This window comes from Borostomias antarcticus, assembly GCF_949987555.1.
Source record: "Borostomias antarcticus genome assembly, chromosome: 13".
Classification (NCBI taxonomy): Eukaryota; Metazoa; Chordata; class Actinopteri; order Stomiiformes; family Stomiidae; genus Borostomias; species Borostomias antarcticus.
The window spans coordinates 12,920,832-12,943,317 of NC_140246.1; the positions used below are offsets into that span (position 1 = coordinate 12,920,832).

Sequence of the window (22,486 nt, forward strand, 5' to 3'; positions counted from 1 at the left end):
GAGCAGCAAAAACAGGTTTATTGTACAGGTTTCAGTATACAGAATCTTATGGAATAGACACTTGGCCTAAGGCCCTGTGCAGACTACCCAATGTTTTTGGTCTTTCATGATGGTCACCATGTCAGATTAGGCGATCACAGTTGCATAAATTCTTGCCGTGTCATGGCCGGGACATTGGTAACACTACACGAATGACCGCGACAAATCATTGTATGCTGTCTTTCACGACCATGCGTCATTGTGTGAGATGAGGTAGTCTGGTCAAGAAATTGTCAGTCATGGAAGAAGCACTGCAGTCAAGCTTTATTTATACTCGAAATTATGGTGCCGAGTGTTGAGCCAGATAATTCCGACTCCGCTTCACTTTCTTTGAGTTACTGTATCTTTTGACTGTCAAAGCCATGATATGTAGGCTTCCACAACCAGGCTATATACCTATGCCTCGTTAAAACTACAGTTGATACAGTTGAAGTATTAAGTTTTCACCTGGGATTCATCCCTTTTTATCTTCCAACTCAGTAGCCGGCAGTGACCTAAAGATGCAGGCTAACCACAATAAATGTGAGGAGGGATAAATAATAGGCTGTGACTTCATATGAATGTAGGCCTATTACTTGTTGTACTAGGTGCTTATTCCAAGTGCTCTCGTAGTTTATTATCGTGGATGTTATAGCATTAGCTAGTGCTTAAGATGTGGTCATCTTAAAAACTAAAATAGCCTCGCTTTTTGTGACAAGTTGCTCCTCTTGTGATGTCCTTGTCTTTGCCGAGTGGTAGAAACTATGAACACTTGTTTTGTCAGAAGAAGAGCACAGATCAAACTAAACACTAAGGGGAGTGGGATTCTGACAGGGAGTTGGAATTCGACACAAGCTGCATTGCTCAGAGTCAAAGAAGAAAAATAAAATAAAGGAAAAACGATTGTGGACCTGTTCCTGGGTGTCACAAAGAGAACAGTATGGGCTGTCTATCCTTCAGGGAGAACTTGGGGTAACGGATGTGTAAACATGTAAAGAACACTGTCATCCTATTGGTCACCGTCAATGTACTGTATGTCGTCAGCATGGTCACAGGAGATGTCAGACTAGGCAGGGAAATAAAAAAAATCCAGACATGCTACACTTTTCATCGGGGTGTCGTAGGGCGTCCCAGACGCCAAATCGCTTATCTTCCATCATGTCACACTACACTGCTTTTCGTTGTTCCCGACGTTCAAAATCGAGATTGACGCTGAACACTTTGTCTGCGACAAAAAAAATCGGCCTGAATTTGTGTAGTCTGCACAGGCTGTAAGTCTGTCTACCCTCTCTGTGTACGAACTACCTGCCTGCCACGTTCACAGCCAAAATCAGTGTTCCAAGGCCAAAATGCTCCTTAAATATTGTTTTGCTGCCTGCATATCGATATCAGCAGAGGCTCTGATTAAATGGCGCTACGGGGGCCATGATGACCCTTATTTGCTATAGCATAGTGTACTTCTGCTACACTTGAAGGTTCCATAACACGTAGGTGTGTCAGCTGTGGTGCCTAATATGTATGACACAACCCCCTAGAAATCAACCATTAATGAATTAATGACTTTCAGGAGGGCCTTCTTTCTAAATAACATTACCTTAGACGGTGGGATAGGCCTCTCTCCTAGTCTGCATTCCCAAAGTTGAACCCTTAGCATGACCCTTCTGCTAGGCCGCTTGAACATGTAGCTGGAACAGAAAATATAGTGACATTCTATTGTTTGCAAACGTTGGCAAATGTGTGTGTGCATGTGTGTGCATATTTGCTGTTCCCTATATCCAATATCAAAGACGCCTAAAGCAATTCACAAAATGGCTAAACATTAGATAGATCATATGGTGCTGCCTAAGGCCTCTGCTCTCCTCTGTTCTCATGTTAGTGAATAAAAAGCATGAATAAATAGTTTAAGTCACTAAAAAGTGGTAAATGAGAGTTTATGTAATGAGAAACTGTCAGTTTGGGAGTTGAAGACATGGGAAATAGTATGATGCATCTACAGTACCTAGACTAGACATCTATTTAGTCATTTAAGAAACACAACACAGAAAAAACTAAACAAGAAGCATAATCAACGAAAAAAATGCCAAAAACCAACCGGGTTGTTCATCTACATTTAAATGTATCTTTCGATCACTTCTGACTAGATAGATGTCTGGTCTGGGTACTGTATGTAGATGCCTGATAATCTTTTCCATGTCTTCAACTCCCAAACTGACAGTTTCTCATCAAACAAACTCCCATTGACCACTTTGCTGTGACTTTAACTATTTACTGATGCTTTTTATTCACTTACATGAGAACACAGGAGTGCAGAGGCAGCAAGATGTGATCTACCTACTGTTTAGCCCTTTTGTAAATAGCTTTGGGCATTTTTGAGTTTGGATATACGGAACAGCAAATATGCTATAATTTTGGTTGATATTATGGCAAGTGTTGAGGACTTTGTGCAGGCTCCTTGTGAGGAGTTGGATCTCTGTATTAAGGATCAGTTGCTGAAAATTGCAGAGCACTATGAGGTTGCAGTTAACAGCAGTCGGATAAAAGAGCGTGTTGTTTATTCTGATCTGAGTCTTTACTGATTGAGTTAGGGGTTCTGGGTCCTGCGTCTCTTTTGCAGGATCGCTCTGTGGGTTTGTCTCGGTCTCCGGTAACTGTTCCTGACTCCCAAGGTCAGAGGTTCAAACCCTGGTGCGGGAGACTTTTTGTCACTGGATGTTATAGAAGCTATGTAAAAATGTGTTTACCTGGTGGTGCTATGTCAGTTATTGAATTTATGTGCAGTAATTGAACATTTGAAATACTCCTGTTTTGAAATTATACCTACAGTATAGGTGTCTCAGTAATAACCCATTATATATATTAGGTTATACTTTGCATGTATTTACCAGGTGAATGTTTTGTTTTTCCAGACGGACAGGAGAGATCCCATGGAAACAAAACTTTTTTTTTTATCTTCAAGGAAATGTAGTCTGTTTTGTAGATGAATTAACTGTGTCAAACTGATTGTGCCACCACAAGAGGCAGTGGTCCCAGAACACCAGAACAAAAACACCATGACACCACATATTTTCCATATCATCGGTATAAATTAACATACTGAACAATACTGTACAATCATAAAGATTAAAACAAAAAAAAGGATTGAATTATTTCACTTCATGCAATGGATCTAGAATACATGAAAGTTTCACTTATTAAATTAAATTACGGAAAATGAACTTTCTCACAATATTCTATTTTTTTGGGATGCACCTGTACAAGTTACTCATTCAATATAGACTGATACAGCTACATCCACAAAGGCTTACAAAAGGTAAAACTTGACACAAGGCTTTCCCTTTTTTCACTGAATTTAATTGCATTTACATTGCAATTTTGTTGAGTATTTTTTGGGGGGGGACATCTTCCTATGCGGCTGTATGGTCATTTGAATGCCACTACCCCAATCTAAATATTCGGGGGGGTACATGATGTGGGCTACGGCAACCATACCTTAGGCTATGATATCCAGGTAGAAATTGTGCAAATGGGTTGTCTTTTTACTCACCAATTGTATGACTAATAATCAAACAACATTTCCTGTCCATGTCCTTGGTGTGTCCTGTAAACATGCTAATCTACTGAAACCAAGGTGATGGGGAAAGGGGGATGCCTGGTGAAGCTTGAATGGGATCTGTGAATGTACAGTACTGGTGAAAGAGGCACTTACAGTAAATGCTAATTGTTCTGTGCCATTCAGACCGGTAGTGAAAGAGAGACTCCTACAGCAACAACAACTAGGGCTGCGAGCAGCAGTGAGCGGGCCCTCGCACCCCATGCGTGTCGGGGTGCAGCGCCGTTAAAGGGTGTGCTATTTCGGTGTCCAGTACTGAGAGAAACTTCCTCTCACCAGTAGGTGGTGCTCTAAGCGTGACTCAATACCGATGCATAGATGTGTTCAGGACGGTACCTTGATGAAGCGTGAGAAATATTGTGTAAATCGGACAATGTATGTAGGAGTTATGATGACTTCCTGCTTGACTTGTAGGCGGCGCTATAAGTATGACTCAATACTGACCTACAGATGTGTTCAGGACGCGACCTTCTTCAAGCGTGAGCAATTTGGGGTAAATTGGAAAATGTATGTAGGAGTTATGAGGACTTCCTGTAAGCAGTAGGTGGCGCTATAAGTATGTCTCAATTCTGATGCACAGATGTGTTCAGGATGCAACCTTCATCAAGCGTGAGCAATTTGGTGTAAATCGGATAATGTATGTAGGAGTTATGAGGACTTCCTGTTTCACCAGTAGGTGGCGCTGTAGGTATGACACAATACTGACTTACAGATGTGTTCAAGACGCGACCTTCATCAAGCATGAGCAATTTGGAGTAAATTGGATAACATATGTAGGAGTTATGAGGACTTCCTGTTTCACCAGTTGGTGGCGCTGTAAGTGTGACTCAATACCGACGCATAGATGTGTTCAGAATGCGACCTTCATGAAGCGTCAGCAATTTGGTGCAAATCAGATAATGTATGTAGGAGTTTTGAGTACTTCCTGTTTCACCAATAGGTGGCGCTATAAGTATGACGCAATACGATACATAGATGTGTTCAGGACAGAACCTTCATGAAGTGTGAGAAATATTGGATTGTTAATGTATGAGGACTTCCTGTTTTATGGCGAAATGTCAGAATTTGGCAGGGCGCCACGGCAAGGGTGTTTGGTGAAAACTAATTTTTTTATGAAATCTGTAGGAGGAGTTCGGTAAAGTACGAGGCATGGAAATGTTAAAAACAAGGAAAAAATAGCACATTAAGAGCATAATGGCTGACTTCCTGTTGGATGTTGGGTATAGCTCCAAGAGACATTTTAGTGTGTCTCGATGAACTACATATGCCCACCGAATTTCGTTCGCCTACATCAAACTGAAAGGTGGGACTCGCCATTTAAAATTTTCTAGGGGGCGCTCTTGAGCCGTGAAATATAAAAATTTTCACCGGGACTGACGTATCTGCAAAGTTCCATGCGTTTTCATTGATGTTTAGGCCGCCAAAAAGGCATTTGTTTGGGGAGAAGAAGAAGAAGAAGGTAGGAGAAGGAGAATAATCCTTACAATTTCAATAGGGCCTCGCACCGCCAGTGCTCGGGCCCTAACAAGCAAGTGCTCTTCGGCTCTGCTCTCTTATCTACCAAGCTAGCTAGATAGATATGACAGGGCCAACAGCAGTAATCTAACTACGTAGCTATGAGCATAACTAGCTAATTCAAAGCAGTTGATCTTCGCCATGATTAATGAATGGAGGTGAATGGGCATCCATGTGTGGGTGGCTCTGTGGCGGTTTAAACGGACGGTTTAAAGAGGCCAAATACGGGTTTAGTAAGGCAGTGAAGGAGGCTAAACGACGCTTCTCAGTTCTCTGAGGGGAACACATCCTCTGGAAAGGCCTGGGGTACTTTCAAATTCAGCGAACGTTAGCGAACTATTTTCCGTTAGCTTTGTGTTCGCTGCAAACGTTTGCTAACAGAAGCTAACAGTCTGGAGAGGTAGTTCGCCAGAAACGGAACGAGGATCACAAGGCTTGTAGCCTAACGGTATTTTGGAACATTGTTTTGTTTATGCAAAACTATTTGTAACGTTCATTAAAAGCTGTTCAAATGTGACCGTTTGGAGAAAACATGTTTGCGACGAACGTTCACCTCTGTGCTGAATTTTAACGCAGCCCTGAATTTCTAGAATTTCTCATTTATAAAATGTTATTGTGCTGTATTGCTGCCCTCCCTGTTCTCCCATCTATTATCAGATAGACTCTAATAGAATAGAGAGTGTATTTTGCCATGTGTAACAAGTAGGCTACTGGTACAGGTACGTTGGAATTCTTGTTATCACTTGTCCTTACAGTGTCTTATCATCACTAATCAGTTCCTCATTCCAGAGGTACGCAGCTAGACATTTAAAGGTTCCCAAACTGACAATTTACTATCCATAGTCTAGCAGTCTATCATTATCATCCTCACTATTTTGAGTAGACTATCGCTGTCCATGGTGCTGAAAACCACTCACGCTGCTGCCATCTAGTGCTGCAAAGTCATGTTGCATGATAAAACGCGTGATTTTTTTTACTAACAAACTTCTGCCATAACCACGCCCCCGCGAGTTTTCATTGGGTTAGGGTTAGGGTTGTCCAATGAAAACTCGCGGGGGCGTGGTTATGGCAGAAGTTGGTTGGGGGGAAAATGACGCTGATAAAACAGCACTGTCACATGGTGCAAGAACTTCCTGTATTCTTCCCGATTGTCCTTTCTGAGAACGGGGGAGCCTAGCACATCTATGGAGCCTAGTAGCTAGCAGTTTGTTAGCAATCCTATGAGAAATGTCCTATTGAATGGTAGCACTACTATTTTCGCATCTGGTAAAGGATCCCATCATAAATGCATACAGTAGATAGGTAAGTGAACTCTCTTGAGAGGTCTTTATGAATTTGAGGCGCATGAACGTTTAGCTAGTTAGCTCACGGCTCGCTACGTACATCAGATAGCCCACCACTTTGGTAACGTAATAATCTGACAGCTGTTTGAAACGTAACGTAACTGTTATGACAGTTACACATGGTGTCGACATATTTCTATATTTCATATTATGTGGAGTAACAATCGACACGCTAACAATTATGTAACGTTACTTTGGGCAGTCTAAACGTGAAAGTAGTGCTGTGTAAAAGTGTCTACTAAAAGTTCACTGTGTCCTGGAGCAAAGCCTTGCTCTCGATGACATCCTTCAGCCATTTCTCTCTGAATCTCGTTGTCCCCGGTGTGTGAGCCAGCCGGTTTGACTCTACCGTGAAGTAGACTTCCACGGGCAGACTGTGAGGTTTAATCTTGGAGATCTCGATCACGAAGTGGACGCAGGCGGTGCCCTTCGGGACGGGGGTGCGCCGGGTCGGGATGCTCCACTGGGCCCGGTAGATGTACTCTCTGCGGAACTCCAGCTCTCTCTCCTGGAGGAACTCAAGACTGTACAGCCAACTAGGGTGCACCTCCCAGGTCTGGATGTACTCCGAGATTTGCCTTTTCCCCACTTCGATCGTGAAGTCCTTGCAAGTGATCCAGTCGATGTTCTTCATTTCGTAGTCCGGAAAGTCGTCCTCTTTCTTGGACTGCGTGTTCCGTGCGTTCTCCAAAACGGTTTTAACGATTTCGTTCGCTCTCAAACTCAGGTTAGATGACGGTCGGTCTTCTATCGTGGTTTCCATCTTCACTGGTCCCCAAATTTCCCAAACTAATCTAACTAGAAAAAACGGCAGACCAACACGTTCTTCTTTACTGTAGCTTCTTGTTGTTGTTTAGAGTGGTTCCCATGGCTACCATGGGGTAGGCATACACCCGGGTATTACAACAGTGGCCAGCAGGGCCCTTCTCATGCAAACTGATACCACACCTGTTCATTTGAATAAATGAACAGATTATTCTCATTCAAAATTATCCGTGCTGCTTGTGACGGGCATATGAGTCGCACTACTGTCAGGCTACACACTACCCTGTTTTTTCAATCTATCTATCTATCTATCTATCTATCTATCTATCTATCTATCTATCTTATTAACTAACATGTAGCATGTCACCCCCCCCCCTTCCCCCCTCCCGCAGAGAGCATTAAGAGAGGAAGCAACTTTCCTCCAGGCCAAACTCGAGCCACTGTTATAGAGAATCATCCATGGCTAGTTTCACACCAGAATGGCACAACAAGGTCAGCCAACACTGCCACAGTAGGCTGTAGATCCCGCCTGGCAGTCCCAGAGTTCTGACCCCTCTCCGCCCTCCCATGAGAGCCGACGCATGTCGCGGATCAGAACCACGCTGGATACCGTGACCAAAGCGGTGGGCGGCACTGACCTCATCTCCAAGATTTCTCGCCTCAAACCCGGCTCTGTCGGCGCCGCCCATGCTCAGAAGGTCCCGGTGAAGGCGGACACACCGGCGTTCGAGGCCTCCGCCGCCGGAGGCATGAAATCACCTGAGGAAGAGCAGAAGAAGGTTCCAGAACAGCAGCAAGAGGGGGAGGAGAACCATCGTCCACAGCAACAACAACAACATCAGCAGCAGCAGCAGTATACAACAGAGACACCCTTTGTGGCCTCTAAGCAGGCCCAGCCCAGCAACACTAGCGCAATGGCAGCTAGCTCCTCTGCGGCAGCCAAGCAGACCCTGCAGCTGTTCCACCCCGCGGCCCTGTCGGCCAACGGGGAGACGACCTACAGCTCCCTCGCGCAGCACGTCAACAGCTACTTTGGCAGCGACGCACCCAGAGAACACACCGGGAGGCCTCCTCGCAGGCAGCACGCGGCCCTGGCTACCTCTGCCGACCCCATCCCCGTGTTGATGCCCGTGGCCGAGGCCGTAGAGGCCGCCTCCCCTCCTCCCCCGGGTCCCGCTACCCCGGGGCAGGGTAGCCCTGCAGGGCCCCCTGCTACAGACGGCGCTGTCCCAACTGCCACCCCCAGCGCCTCCCCTAAGAAGGGCATCAGCCAGTACCTGTCCTACCCCGGGCCCAGTGTGCAGGCCTTCGTGGGCAGCTACTTAGCCCCGCTGGTGCCGAAGTTCAGGACGGAGGTTAAGAGCGTCCCGGCGGAGAAGGAGAAGGGGTCGACTCCCACGGAGGGGCAGGTGACCATGGCTGGGGAGAAAGAGGCAGGGGAGAAGACGGCGACCGAGGACAAGGCGAGGGAAGTACTACTGAGCCAGAGAGAGAAGGTAGGGGACCTGGCCTGTCCACCCTCTGAACTAACACCGCTAGTCTGCTTCCGGTAACTAACTAGCCTGGGTCACACACACATGGCTCAGTCGCAGGTGATGAATCAAGGGTGATTTGTGAATTAAAGAAGGCCTTTTATCTATTCTGTTTGGCATAATTTTTCAATCTCAGTGTCTGAGTGTTGTGTGGAGTGAGGTAACGAGTGTGATGTCTGTTCTCCAGATCATTGCCAGGGTGAGTGTGGACAACAGGACCAGAGCCCTGGTGAAGGGTCTCCAGCGGGTGACGGAGGTCAAGCTGCTGACCAATAGAGTGGAGGAGTTCAGCTACCACCTTATGGAGTTCCCCGAGACACGAGGGGTGGCCATCAAGGTGTGTGTGTGTGTGTGTGTGTGTGTGTGTGTGTGTGTGTGTGTGTGTGTGTGTGTGTGTGTGTGTGTGTGTGTCCTTGAGTATCTTGAAAGCTGCCAAAAAAAGAAAATCTATTATTACAATGTGTGCGTACAAGTTAGGACTACAGATGGAAACTAGCCTTCTTGGCTAATTCTGGTACATTTGTTAATGACACTGTCTTTACCAAATAAACAATAAACAAGTGTACGTTATGTGTTTTCGTTACTGGGACCCCCCCACCCCAGGAGCGCGTGCTGCCGTGCCTGCTGCGTCTGCGCCAGGCGAGGGACACCTCCCTGCAGGGTGCCGTCCGAGAGACCCTGGCCCTGCTGGGGTACACCGACCCGGTCCGGGGCAGGGGCATACGGGTCCTGACCATCGACGGAGGGGGAACCAGGTACCACCACAGCGACACCCCCCCCCTTACTTATCAGTTTCGCCGCGTGCATCCCGACCTTTGAATCATTAACTTCACTCAAGCACGGAGGTCGTGTTACATCATATGATGTAACTTTGTTGTAGATACCGCACTTATTGTATTGTATTGCACTGTACTTTAGATTGCTATTCTTGCACTTTGCCTTCAGCACTAGATTATGCTCTTAGTCACTTGTTTTAGAAAGAAGATGCACTTGTGAGTTCTGGCAAGTAGTAGTACATTGGCTTTTCCTACGTTAAATGCAATTATTGTTAGTCGCTTTGGATAACAGCGTCTGCTAAATGACTGTAATGTACCGTACCTTCTCTTGATTCCAGGGGGCTGGTGGCGCTGCAGACACTCCACAAGCTGCAGGAGCTGACGGGCAAGCCCATCCACCAGCTGTTCGACTACATCTGTGGAGTGAGCACAGGTAGAACCCCTCCGGCTCTCAGCTGGGTAGATAACTGTTTTTCAAGGCCCAGTTCCTCCTCCCTGTGGTAACCCCTAGCAACCTTCTGTACAGTGTTGAGATACGGCATGCAACGTGACGACAACTCTTTCTCACCTGTAGCCAGAGGCTTAACAAAAAGTATGAATCTAACCACGACGGCTCGGCTCCCCCAGGTGCCATCCTGGCCTTCATGCTGGGCGTGTACCGCTTCCCCCTGAACGAGTGCGAGTCGATGTACAGGAAGCTGGGCTCGGACGTCTTCAAGCAGAACGTCATCGTCGGGACCGTCAAGATGGGCTGGAGCCACGCCTTCTACGACAGCGAGACCTGGGAGAACATCCTCAAGTAATGCCGGGCGCACGTCGATGGTTTCTGACGACCTCGTCCCCCGTCTCCTACTGGATTCCTTCTGTCCTCCTCAGACGAGGGAGAGACGGCATTGACAAGCGTCCTCAGGCTGCGCTGTCTTTGTGTTTGCCACAGGGAGAGAATGGGAGAGAGACTGATGGTGGAGACCGCCAGGGATCCAAACTGCCCCAAGGTGAGCTTCCATTGCTACACGGCGGAATCAATGAAGGCTCAATACACCACACTGCACATCCTCGGGATAATGAAAATGTGTTGGATTTGTATTTTGTGTGTAATTTGTAAATTGTGTATTTGTAATTATCTGTAATCTTTAGAGCACCTCACGGTACACAATTCCCTGTGTATTGTACACTGTACTTTTACATGTGACAAATAAACCTGAATCTGGACCACGTCTTGGTCTTTGCGGTGTGTGTCCACCAGGTGTCAGCGGTGAGCACCATAGTGAACCGGGGCCTGCCGCTGAAGGCCTACGTGTTCAGGAACTACAGCTTGCTGCCCGGGATCAGGTCCCACTACCTGGGAGACTGCAGACACAAGATGTGGCAGGCCATCAGGGCCTCCTCCGCAGCGCCGGGGTACTTCCAGGAGTTTGTCCTGGGGAATGACTTGCACCAGGTACGTAATCAGCTGCTCTCTCTCTCGCTCTCTCTCTCTCTTTCTCTCTCTCTCTCTCTCTCTCTCTCTCTCTCTCTCTCTTCCCCTCCCTCTCTCCCTCCCTCTCCCTCTCTCTCTCTCTCTCTCTCTCTCTCCATCCCTCTCTCTCCCTCTCTCTCCCTCACTTACTCTTGCTCGCTCGCTGTCTCTCCCTCCCTCTCTCTCTCTCTCTCTCTCTCTTTCTCTCTCTCCCTCTCTCTTTCTCTCTTTCCCTCCTACTCTTTTCCCCTCGTTCACTCTCTCTCTACTATCGATCTCTCTCTATCTTTATATCTCTGTGTCTATCTGTCCCTCAAAAGTACAGGCTTCTCTGCGTCCATTAGAGCTCCCCAAGTTCAACTGTCTTATCTACCGCCTCAGTCTGATCGATACTCTCTCTTGGTGCAATTCCTCCAGACCATTAGTGTGTGCGTGTGTGTTTGTGTGCGTGTGTGTGTGTGTCTCTTAATGCTTAGATCCCTATCATTGACAGCAATCTCCATATTGGCACCAGAGTCTGTCTGTTGGCCCCTGTCTGAGTAGAGAGAGCAGACCGCATGCTTTTCCCCTCACTGCTCCCACACATCAAAGCGTGTTACTTCAGGGCCTTCGGGGGCCCATTCTCCTGCGGACCCCTGCGTCACACAAAGAACTGGTCAGTTCCTGTGCGTAGTCTCAGGAAGCAGGAAGTCGGATGCTGCCCCACTTGCCTGGGTTAGACGTGCGCGCGCACACACACACACACACGCGTTGCCTCTTTGTCAGTCCCTGCTCCTAGTCAAAGCAGTATAAAAGGCAGTCCCTTTAGGGGAGAGTATAGAGCAATTTGCTTCGGTCACTTTTCACAAAGAGACTCCACAGACGTCATGCTCCTCCTAAGGGGTTTGTTGGTCCTGTAGTCCAGAACTGTTTTGGCGTGTGGTTCTAATCAGAGCTGCGCCGACATCCATGTTAATTCCCATAGTTCCCTGTGTCTTTGCTGTTTAGTGTTGTTATTTATTTCTCATGCCCGATCATTGAATCGGCTGACCCTCCGTCGTCTCTTGTTAAGCTTGCTGAAACACTTGGTTAGGCTATACCCTTCTTTAATACGATCTATACACTGCACACACACACACACACACACACACACACACACACACACACACACACACACACACAATGCTGTAGGCTAGACCCAGGGCCGTTTTACTGTGGCTCTGATCATGATCAGTCAGTAACACACTGATAACCGTGATAATTTTGGTCATTATACCCGTGATATGAAATTTTCGTACCGTTACATCTCTACTCCAAAATGGCTGAGTTTCTGAGTGTTAAGAAAAACATTCCAATTTATATCTTCTTTCTCTCTTTTTTATTTTTATTATTATTTTTTTTTGAACCTAAAATCACATATGGTGAGCTGTTTAGAATACATTTACAGGGCTGAGAGGTGCTCAGAAGCTGTAAAGGGTAGCTTTCATTTGATGAAAAAAAAAATTGACATAAAAATAAAAAATGATGATACAAGGTTTATGCCCAACAGCGAGGAAAGGCAGACGAGCTCCTCTGACCTCTGACCCCAGCACGTTGACGTTAACGTCTCCCTTCTGTGATATATTAACGTCAATGAATAAATCCACGCCATTGGTGGCCGGTCGACCTGTTAACACCTAGACCGCCTCGGGCGTCCGGCTGCTGCTCTCTGCCCAATAACCAGCGCCTTCCCCCGGGCGCCGCTCCAGACTGATGGCGCTCTGTGCTGCTCGCCACATTCCCCTTGGAGCTGCGCTGTGTTGCCCTGGCGGCGCGAGGCTCCCGCTAGACTCTCACTGACTCTCTACTTCTCATCACCCCACTGCTGGTATTTCTACCATAACAGAGGACGCGCACAGTGAGGCCTAATGGCCAGCAATACAAATAAAGCTTTGATTGATTGATTGAATCTGTGTTGCTGCTGCTGTTGTTGCTGCTGCTGTTTTTGATGATGTTGCTGTTGTTGTTGATGTTGTTGCTGTTGTAAAGACGTAGCCTGGCCGCAGCCCTGGGCGCCACGTGCAGCAACCCACTGACATTTGTATCATGGCTTTAATGTGGTTATTATTCTAATGGCTGGAGCACTGGTAATGGACTGAGACATAAAGAGTCTCCGGATGGGAGACCGCGGTCCAGTGCATTGTGTTGTCTACCCAACGTGCTTGTTATCACAGGCAGCGGGATGGAAAATGGAATCTCGTTTGCCTGGCGCCTCCTCCCATCCATCCATCCATCCCTCCCTCCATCCATCCTCCCATTCATCCATCCATCTTCCATCCATCCATCCATCCATCCATCCATCCATCCATCCATCCATCCATCCATCCATCCATCCATCCTCCCATCATTCCATCCATCCTCCAATCATTCCCTCCCTCCCTCCATCCTCCCATCCTCCCATCCATCCCTCCCATCCTCCCATCCATCCATCCATTCATCCATCCTCCCATCCATCCATCCATCCATCCCTCCATCCTCCCATCCATCCCTCCCATCCATCCATCCATCCTCCCATCCATCCATCCCTCTCTCCCTCCATCCATCCCTCCATCCTCCCATCCATCCATCCCTCCCTCCCTCCCTCCATCCATCCCCCCTACCCAGCCACAGCTGAACAGTGAGGATGGAGTGATGCGGGTCCGAGGCAGTGCAGGAGATTAGTCAAATGAGCAGGTGCTGTGTGTTGTTGCAGAGTCTCAGTTCTGTGTTGTGCGCTAGATAAACTCTGGGTTCTCTTTGTGTTGTCCCCGCTTAGTAGCCAATCATCAGCCTGGGAGCTCACACTGGCTCCATGTCATAGACAAGGCCACCCATCGAGCCAGCCTGAATGACCCAATTTGCAAAATCGCCATCCTTGCTGAAACACGATGTTCCTTCTAGGCCTGTCCTGAATTGGTTGACTGTGATTGGATGCCGTTTGACCCTCATTAGTTCAACTGACCTGGGGTCAGAGGGTAGGGGAAAGAGAGCCAGCTGGTGTGAGGATGACGTCACGTAGCGCGGAGACCTCTGGATCGACACAATCATCTCAGCACCTGGACAGGCCCCCGGCCGTGGTCTCCAGCCCTGTTTAGGCTTCTCTACAGCGGGTGTAGCTCTCAGCTCCCAACCTATTTAGATTTGCTTTTATGACCCAGCCTGTATTATCCTGAACACGGCAGTCGTGGTGGTTTTGAACTACGGCTCTGTTCCAGCTGATGGTACAGCCAGCTGAGCTCAGGTCCAGCTGGTTTCCCCGACCATCTGTGTTTTGACAGGGTTGTTATTAGTTTACTGTTAGCACGCTAGCCGTGATATATACTGTACCACATTAGCTAAATAGCTGCCAGGGCTACTCTTAGCCAAGCAGGGTAGTCGTCTCACATTATTGTACTGGTCCAAATTGCATGCTAGCTTGTGGCTAGTGGCTGTGTAATCCCCAGGCATGTGGCACAGTGTCCAGTCGGGTTAGCGTGGCAGAGGTAACTCGTACTGTAGCGTGGCAGAGTCGATGAGTCAGGAGAACTACCCCCCTCCAGACACGTGTGGTTCCTGTCACAGGAACCTTTTCTCTGCAGCTCACGTGTCTGCAGGGGGTGAAACCAGTGGTTCATGTCAGGGTAATGTTCCACCGATAGGAAGACGGGCTAGTTGTCTTCTATGGAGGGCAGAGCACAAGTGTTGAGGATGATGGGCTGAGAGAAAGCTTCCAGACCGGGGTTCTCTCTCTCTCTCTTTCTCTTTCTCTCTCTTTCTCTCTCTTTCTCCCTCTTTCTCTCTCTTTCTCTCTCTCTCTCTCTCTCTCTCTCTCTCTCCCCCCCCTCTCTCTCTCTCTCTTTCTCTCTCTCTCTCTCCCTCCCCCTCTCTCTCCCTCCCTCCCTCTTTCTCTGTCTCAGAGCAGTCCTGTGTTAACGCCTGTCTGCCTAGCCTTGTGTTCCTGCCCTCTGGCAGACATACACAACTGAAATGCAAATCAGAGGTGTGAATAATTTATCAAGCTGCGTCAACATTAAAGGAGCCCTCTTCAGCGTTGAGGGAGGGTGTTTGTTATTGGGATGCGGGTGAGAGAGGCTTCTTATATTCACCACATTCCGGTGAGCAATCCCGCAGGGGTTCAACCGAAGGATGGGAGGCGAGCTGAAAACAGTAGACCAATAAACCACCGTTACAAGTAGTCTTCTTTGAGGTCTTCGTAGTTACAATCCCAGCATCAGATAGAGAAGCCCTAGACTCACAAGCAAAACATTTGTCCAGGTTTCGTTGCTTAAAGCAGGTGGAAACAATTAGAGAGATTGAAAAAAATCCAACATCTTTAGAACGGTCCTTAAAAGGGGCGCTTAAAGGGGCGCTGAATGTTTTTTGTTTTGATTCTCCACTCCAACTAGTTGGTCTCCAGACTTTCGAAAGCGGTGATCTCAACAGTCTGGTATCGCGAGGCTACAATCCCAGCATCAGATAGAGAAGCGCCGTCCGCCATGTCGGGCTGATCACCGAGGCGTTTCACCGCCAGGGACCCCCTCAGCCAGCCCCTCCCCTCAGGACATCCAAATGCTGTGTTTGATTATCCTGGTCTGATTGCGGAGGTCTCTTAGCCAGGCCTGGAGCTAGGACTGGGGCTGTTCTACGCCAGACTGCCCAAACACACCCGTGGGTAGCGTGTGGTTTTAAGTGGGTGTGTGCGCAGCATTGATCTCTTACCAGGGTTGTTTCATTACACCTTGACCCCAGCTGTCACCAGACGCGACTGGCAGGACTGCTGACAAGGACACGCATGTGCACACACACACACACACACACACACACACACTTTTCCCCTGGGGTTCTTCTATCCCAATAGCTGATGCCCCTGGCAAACCAGCCCAGCCCCCTAATGAGATACTAAAACAGACACACACACACACACTATGTCCTCATAACTGTAGGCAGATTATGGATCTGCGCCAGCGTAGCCCAGGGTTCGGCAGGATAATTGGCAGACATCAAAGCCACAGTGAAGGCTGCCACTCCTCCTGGCCCCGCCCCCCCTGAAGGCTGGCTGCCTTTCATACCCAGCATGCTCTCGGGTGCTGCGTGTGTGTCATTAGAAACCTTTGTTAACCTTGAGAAGCCATACAACCACATATTATTAGGTTCAGTCGGCTATGTTCATCTCAACGTCGTGTGCTGTTGAATAATGTATACCTTTTATTGTTGAGGCATACTGTATTGTAGGTACAGTAGGGCACTGCTCTGGGATATACATTTGGTGTACAGTATCCATACTGTACATTCATATTTATCTACTTTTTTATTATTCATGATTTTGTGTAGATATTTTATATGTACTGTAGGTATCTTACATTTTTCCAGCGCATTCCAACCTCTGTGTATGAAATGCACTATACAAATAAAGTTTGATTTGATTAGAGTTTTGTCTTGCTCAATACTAACACTGACTGGGCTACGATATGCTGTCCACCCCCACAGATGCCCTCCCTGGGCTGCATGCCTAAGCCCCAGTCCGCTCTCTCTGCCAGGGCGCAGGTCTGACAGATCATCCTAGTGATAAACCGGCTCTTCCGCTGCTGTGTGTGTCCCAGGACGGAGGCCTCCTGATCAACAACCCCACAGCGCTGGCCATCCACGAGTGCAAGCTGCTGTGGCCCAACGCGGCCCTGCAGTGCGTTGTGTCGCTGGGCACGGGGCGCTACGAGACGGCCGGCAAGAACAACCAGACCTCCACCAGCCTGAAGGCCAAGATCACCAACGTCATCAGCTCGGCCACCGACACTGAGGGTAGGCTGTGTGCGTGCGTGCGCCTGTGTGTGTGTGTGTGCCCTTGTGTGCCTGCCTGCTTGTGAATGTGGGTGAAAGTCGTGCGGGTGGATTTTCCACATCTGTCCTGTAACTGGGATTTAATCCCATGTGTTTATTTTATAACCCCCAGATTAAATCCTGTCCCTCTCGTCCTGTGAATTTGTGGGCCTTATTAAAGTTGCTACACAGAATTTATATAAGCTATAATTCTAACCTCTATCTCGCCTCCGAATCATTTTTCACACAGTTATGACTGGACATCAGTTGCCAATGATTATGTGGCTGGTCAGGGCTAAGAATTCTGATTGTTGATTATGCTCGAATAAACCACACATTTTCACCTTCTGTGTAGCACGTTCAACCGCCGTTAGATCACAACATCTACATCAAAGAGTGTCTAACATTCTCTAAAGTTCAGTCATTTGAACTTTGACCCCACCCCCCACCCCCCATCCTCAGAGGTACACACCATGCTGGACGCTCTCCTCCCCCCGGACACCTACTTCCGCTTCAACCCCTACATGACCGAGGACATCCCGTTGGACGAGAGCCGCCCTGAGAAGCTGAACTTCCTGCAGAGCGAGGGCGAGCGCTACCTGGGCCGCAACGAGGAGAAGCTTCGCCGGGCCGCCGGCGTGCTGGCCCAGGAGAAGGGCGCCATCCAGAAACTGGCGGAGTGGGCCAAACTGAAGGCCGACATGTACGACGGTCTGCCCTTCTCCAAGCTCTAGAGTGTGTGTTTATGTGTGTATGCACACCTGAGTACCAGTATGACGACTACGGCTTGTCGAGGGTTCATATAGGAACTGTACCTACTGTCTGACCTCAGCATGTACCTGTACATGTCAGTTTCAACAGCAGCCAACACCACTGTTCATACTGGAACTGATCTTTGACCTGCATTTCATATCTGGTCACTTGAATTACAGTTGAAATACTGTACTCCAGGCATGTAGAATAGTTGTTTACATTAATATGATTGCTTGTCCACTTCTTAATGAAACCATGCACTTTGTAAACTAACTCTGTGTCTCGGGGATCACGTGTACATAGTTTGATTTTCATTATCGATATTGATTGATATTTAGCGATAGCTTTTGAATATGAGGATCGACCAGAAGGGTAGTCATGACTGATTAAGCGGGATGCAGAATTATTCTCTTATTCATTGTTATGTGGACCTGAGAACTTGTCTTATTCTGATAAGACGAAACAAAACAATGATATGCTACGGTCATAGGTGTCAATTCTGCAAGAATAATTTGATTTAACCGTTGAGGGTTATTTATTTGTTGTGGTCAGTTTATTGTTCTGATGTGCAGCAGTGTGACCCTCGGCAGTGACCCAGAGCATGCTCCATTCCTGACCCCTGACCCATGACACCATCAATCCCGGGGTCCAATCACTGTCTGTGTACTTCAGTGTAGTACTAAATTATATTATGAAAATCTGAAATGACTGAACATGGTCTTGAATGAGAGTTATTGACAATGAACTGAACCTTATCTTAATTGCCCTCTCCTGCGACGCCCCTGTCAGTGGGCCGTAGGAAGTCTTGTCATGGAAATGAAACATTTGTCGTGCAAAATAAAAGTGGGTTTTTGAAACTAGAAAATGTATCTCTCACCTGTTTATTTATCTGTAGTGCGTGGCTTCTCCCTCTCACACCCTCCCTCTCCCCTACCCCCCCCACCCCTCGACACACACACACACACACCATAATAGAGTTGTCAAACAGGAATGCAGGGGTGTCCTCCCAGTGATTAATTGTTTTTTCCAATTGCAGAAGTGATTTGCTGCCCCTTATTGTTTTAGCTCCATTGTGAGTTATATGACATTCCATGGCTCCCGTTCCCCTCATGCAGTGGAGAAGCTCAGCCTGAATACCAGGACTGGGCTCTCAGGCCGGGCCGGACCAACACAGGGCCTCATGCTGCAACAAGGAAAGCTGTCAGGGACCCAGACCCCTGTGGAGAGAGAGCAGAATAGATGGACTCTATTCTGGAGGGGGGGGGGGGGGCCTCAGAACCGACGCCGGACCACGGGTTTGATCCCAGGACAGCGCAGACTTGATCTCTTACCGCGAGCGTGGGTGCGTGTGTGTGGGTGTGTGTATTGTGCATGAGGTCATGTCAGAGAGATCATTCCTACGTAAATGTCGGACTTGGGAGGGGGAGGGGGGGGGGGGGACTGAGTTATAGTGCCGTCGGTTGCCTGGCCACATTCTGGAATGTTCCCCCTCTCCATCAGGGAGGCGCCGGCGTGGGGAATCTCACAGGTGTGTGTGAGGAGCGACTTGAAAGCAGCAGAGGGCTAGACATGCATCTGACAGGTATCCCAGCAGGCACAGGTGCCTGGGAACAGACCTGCCCTGTTACTATGAGCCTCAGTCACTGGAGGGAGGGAGGGGCGGGGCCTCCCTGTGACAGGACACTCCCCCTTCTGTTGCACCTGGAGCGCTGTTACAGTTACAACCTCTGATTATATCGTCCTCTCTGTGGACGCCTGGACAGACCTGGCACAACCAGAGACTGCACTGACAGCTAAGACTCCTGACCTAGGTTCTCCAAACTGATTAAAGACCTAACACCTCCCGACAGCCTCCGCACCTCTGCGCTATCCCGCGGTTACAGGTAAACACCCCCAGACGAACCTATGAGGTGTTGGACAGATTCATGTTTTGGAACCACGCTCGGACCGTCGCTCTGACAACCACTTCCTGTTGACCCCCCCGTGCGAGAGGGCGGAGGTTAAGTCCCTGTCTGTCAGACTGTGTTTACAGCAGGACTAATGGTTCTGAACCAGACGGTGCCTGCCTCTCTACCTACCCACCCACCCAGCTCGCTCTCTCTTTCTCTCTCTGTCTCTCTCTCTCTCTGTCTCTGTCTCTCTCTCTCTCCCACTCTCCTCACTTTCTCCTCGCCTTGGTGTTCCCTAGCAACCGTTGTCTCCTGGTGTCCCTCCTTGGCGTTCTGGGTGTAATGTATGGTGGCTCCCGTTCCTCTCAGCTCCCCCAAAATGGCCGGCAGACACGTTTCGCATTCAGCCTGTTCACTCTGTGCCGGTGAGGTTGTGTTTTTTTAGCATCGTCTTCCAATCAGACAGCAGCTGTGAATTTTGAATGTGATGAATGCTTCCGCTTGGGCTTCAACGCAAACGGCTCATAGGTTTCTCTTGCAGTTTGGGAACCCGCTGGTCGCCTGGGGCTCTCCGCTTGACCTTCGACCTGAGCCGGGCGGCGGGGATTATCACAAGGAGTAGCTCACCTCCTCCAGCTGCTGCTGGGGGCACGGCAGACCCTCAGATCCACTTCATTGGAACGTACAGTAGTTATTTGTGTCTTTATCTGCGATGAGTGTCCTGAGGAGATGAGGCCATGGCTCAGCAGTATCAAGCGGCTGTCTCTGTCGCGTGCTCACTGGACAGTACGCACTCAACACGCTCTCACCTGTCACCAAACATGGAACGATCTCATTAACCTATCAGCCACAAGGTGTTTGCGCACCCGCGCGTGTATGTTTGTGTGTGTGTGTGTGTGTGTGTGTGTGTGTGTGTGTGTGTGTGCTCAGTAATCACGTGTTCCTCGAGCGAACACTTGGTTCCGACACTTGATGCAGTTGAATCAGCTGATGGGTCCCTGAGGGTGTATACAACAGAGAGATGACTCTTCACACTCCGCTGCCAGGCTGCAGAGAACAAAGGCCGTGGATACCCACAGTCCCATGCGTCGGAGGATATAATAACATTGTCCGAAGGCGTTCATACGACAGACATTAAACAGAATGGGGCACTTGGGAAATGTGGTGTTTCCCTCCTAATCCGTCTCCCTGTCGTTGGTGCAGCGGAGTGCTCAGGGGTCTGTCGGTGCCGGCTAGCTGTTGTAGCTCTGTTGCTGTGGATCCCGGCGTTGACAGGAGAAGAGCAGCATCAGTCACACCAGTGTCTCCTGCCTCCCTCCCCCCTCCCGCTAGCTCTGACCAAGTTAGGAAGTCTGAGCTGTAAGGCAAGGCAAGGCAAGGCAAGTTTATTTATATAGCACATTTCAGCCACAGGGCAATTCAAGGTGCTTTACATGAGACATTAAAAGCATTAAAACAAAAAGCAAGACATTATAGACATTTAAAACAAAAGGCAGGACAAATTAAAAGCATTAAAACAAAAAGCAAGTCATTATAGACATTTAAACAAAAAGCAGGACAAATAGCAAATGTAAGCATCAACAGTGGTAGCAGACCTCTGGGTCTGCTCACCGTGACAGCGTCTCTCCGTCGTGTTAGAGACTTCCGGGCGTGAGGCACCCGGACAGACAGAGAGGGATACCGCTGCGACGAGGTGGTTTGGAAACCATAACTTACATTTTTCGTCTGCCCTAATACACGGTTACTTACAATGAGTGCGTTCAGCATTCACCACGCGGTAAAGGTCAGACTGACACGCTGTAAAGGAGGAATGTGAAGGGTAGACCGTGGTATTTCTAGAGTGTACTCTGAGGGACCCGCTGTAAAACAACATCTGTCTGTCGTCGTCACGCCACCTCAACGCGAAGACGGACGTTCTCGCACGCTGGTGTGGCTCTCCACACATCGACGGCTAACGGCCACACACTCACTCCCTGACACACAGACACACACTGTCCAATAAAAAAATCCTGTAACATATACTGTACGTACACACACACTCGTGAAGACAAACCTCGTAACACGCAATCCTGCCTGCCTGACACACACAGTCAGAAACGAGTCACACACACAGGCTTCACAGTTGCACGATTTACACACTGGAATCCCAGCCCTCCAGGAAAACACACACACACACACACAAAGTCAATGCCACCTCTCCCCTACAGGCTTTAAAAAACATAGAAAAATCATATTGCTATTATATGCCTACTATCTGTATGGATGTATAACTGTATAACTATAGTGTTACACACACACTGAGGCAGAATTGATGCTTTCATTAGTTGTACACTGGGCAACAACTACCCTGGAGGAGAGGGTACAGACATTTGCCGGCGCCTGACTTGGTACAGTGGTTAGGCTATATAGCACCCTGCTGACTTTGAGGGGGAAAAGGCATGATGGCAAAAACACTTACATGAACACATTGGCCTATTTTACCACTCTGCTTCCCTATGGTCACCATGGCATGCTGAGAGGAAGAGAAGCCACCATGGTGATGACTGGTGGTGTGTAGACAGAGATGTGTATGTGTGTGTATGTGTGTGTGTATTTGTGTGTGTGTGTGCACGTTTATGTGTATGTGTGTGTTGTCTGATGGTGAGACATGCTTGGACAGCTCCAGACTGAGACATTTACATAATGATACAGATGTCTGTGGGAGGGATGATCCATCTGGACTCGTCCTCTCTGAGTCTCACTGATGGTGATGTGAAGAGCACTGGAGCGTTTGACACCACCGGCAAACCCATGGGGGGGGGGGGGGGGGGTACACACAGTGTAGTCTCTAGCCAGTTGAGAAAAGCACCTGTCCTGTTTATGTGTTTTTCCATTGTACCTAGGTAGGTAAGTGCTTTAGTGATCACAGAGGGGAAATTACACTGTTACACCAGCCAGCCACATTCAAGGGACATCAAGATTATTAAGAAACATACTATAATACAATAAATAGAAATGTAGGCCTAATAAAGATGAACTGTATCGTGGCAAGGAATA

The 22,486-nt window shown here is 48.3% G+C and overlaps 1 protein-coding gene across 1 annotated transcript; it reads left to right on the top strand.

Moving 5' to 3' along the window:
• The first annotated feature begins 6,307 nt into the window (after positions 1-6,307).
• Positions 6,308-18,368, top strand: pnpla8 (patatin-like phospholipase domain containing 8). Its single transcript, XM_084448170.1, has 10 exons — positions 6,308-6,445; positions 7,644-8,747; positions 8,971-9,120; positions 9,387-9,538; positions 9,898-9,992; positions 10,187-10,358; positions 10,497-10,554; positions 10,806-11,000; positions 16,595-16,790; positions 17,271-18,368. The coding sequence occupies exons 2-10, from the start codon at positions 7,833-7,835 to the stop codon at positions 17,540-17,542; spliced, it is 2,205 nt and encodes a 734-aa protein (XP_084304296.1). The 5' UTR covers positions 6,308-6,445; positions 7,644-7,832; the 3' UTR covers positions 17,543-18,368.
• The last annotated feature ends 4,118 nt before the right edge of the window (positions 18,369-22,486 follow it).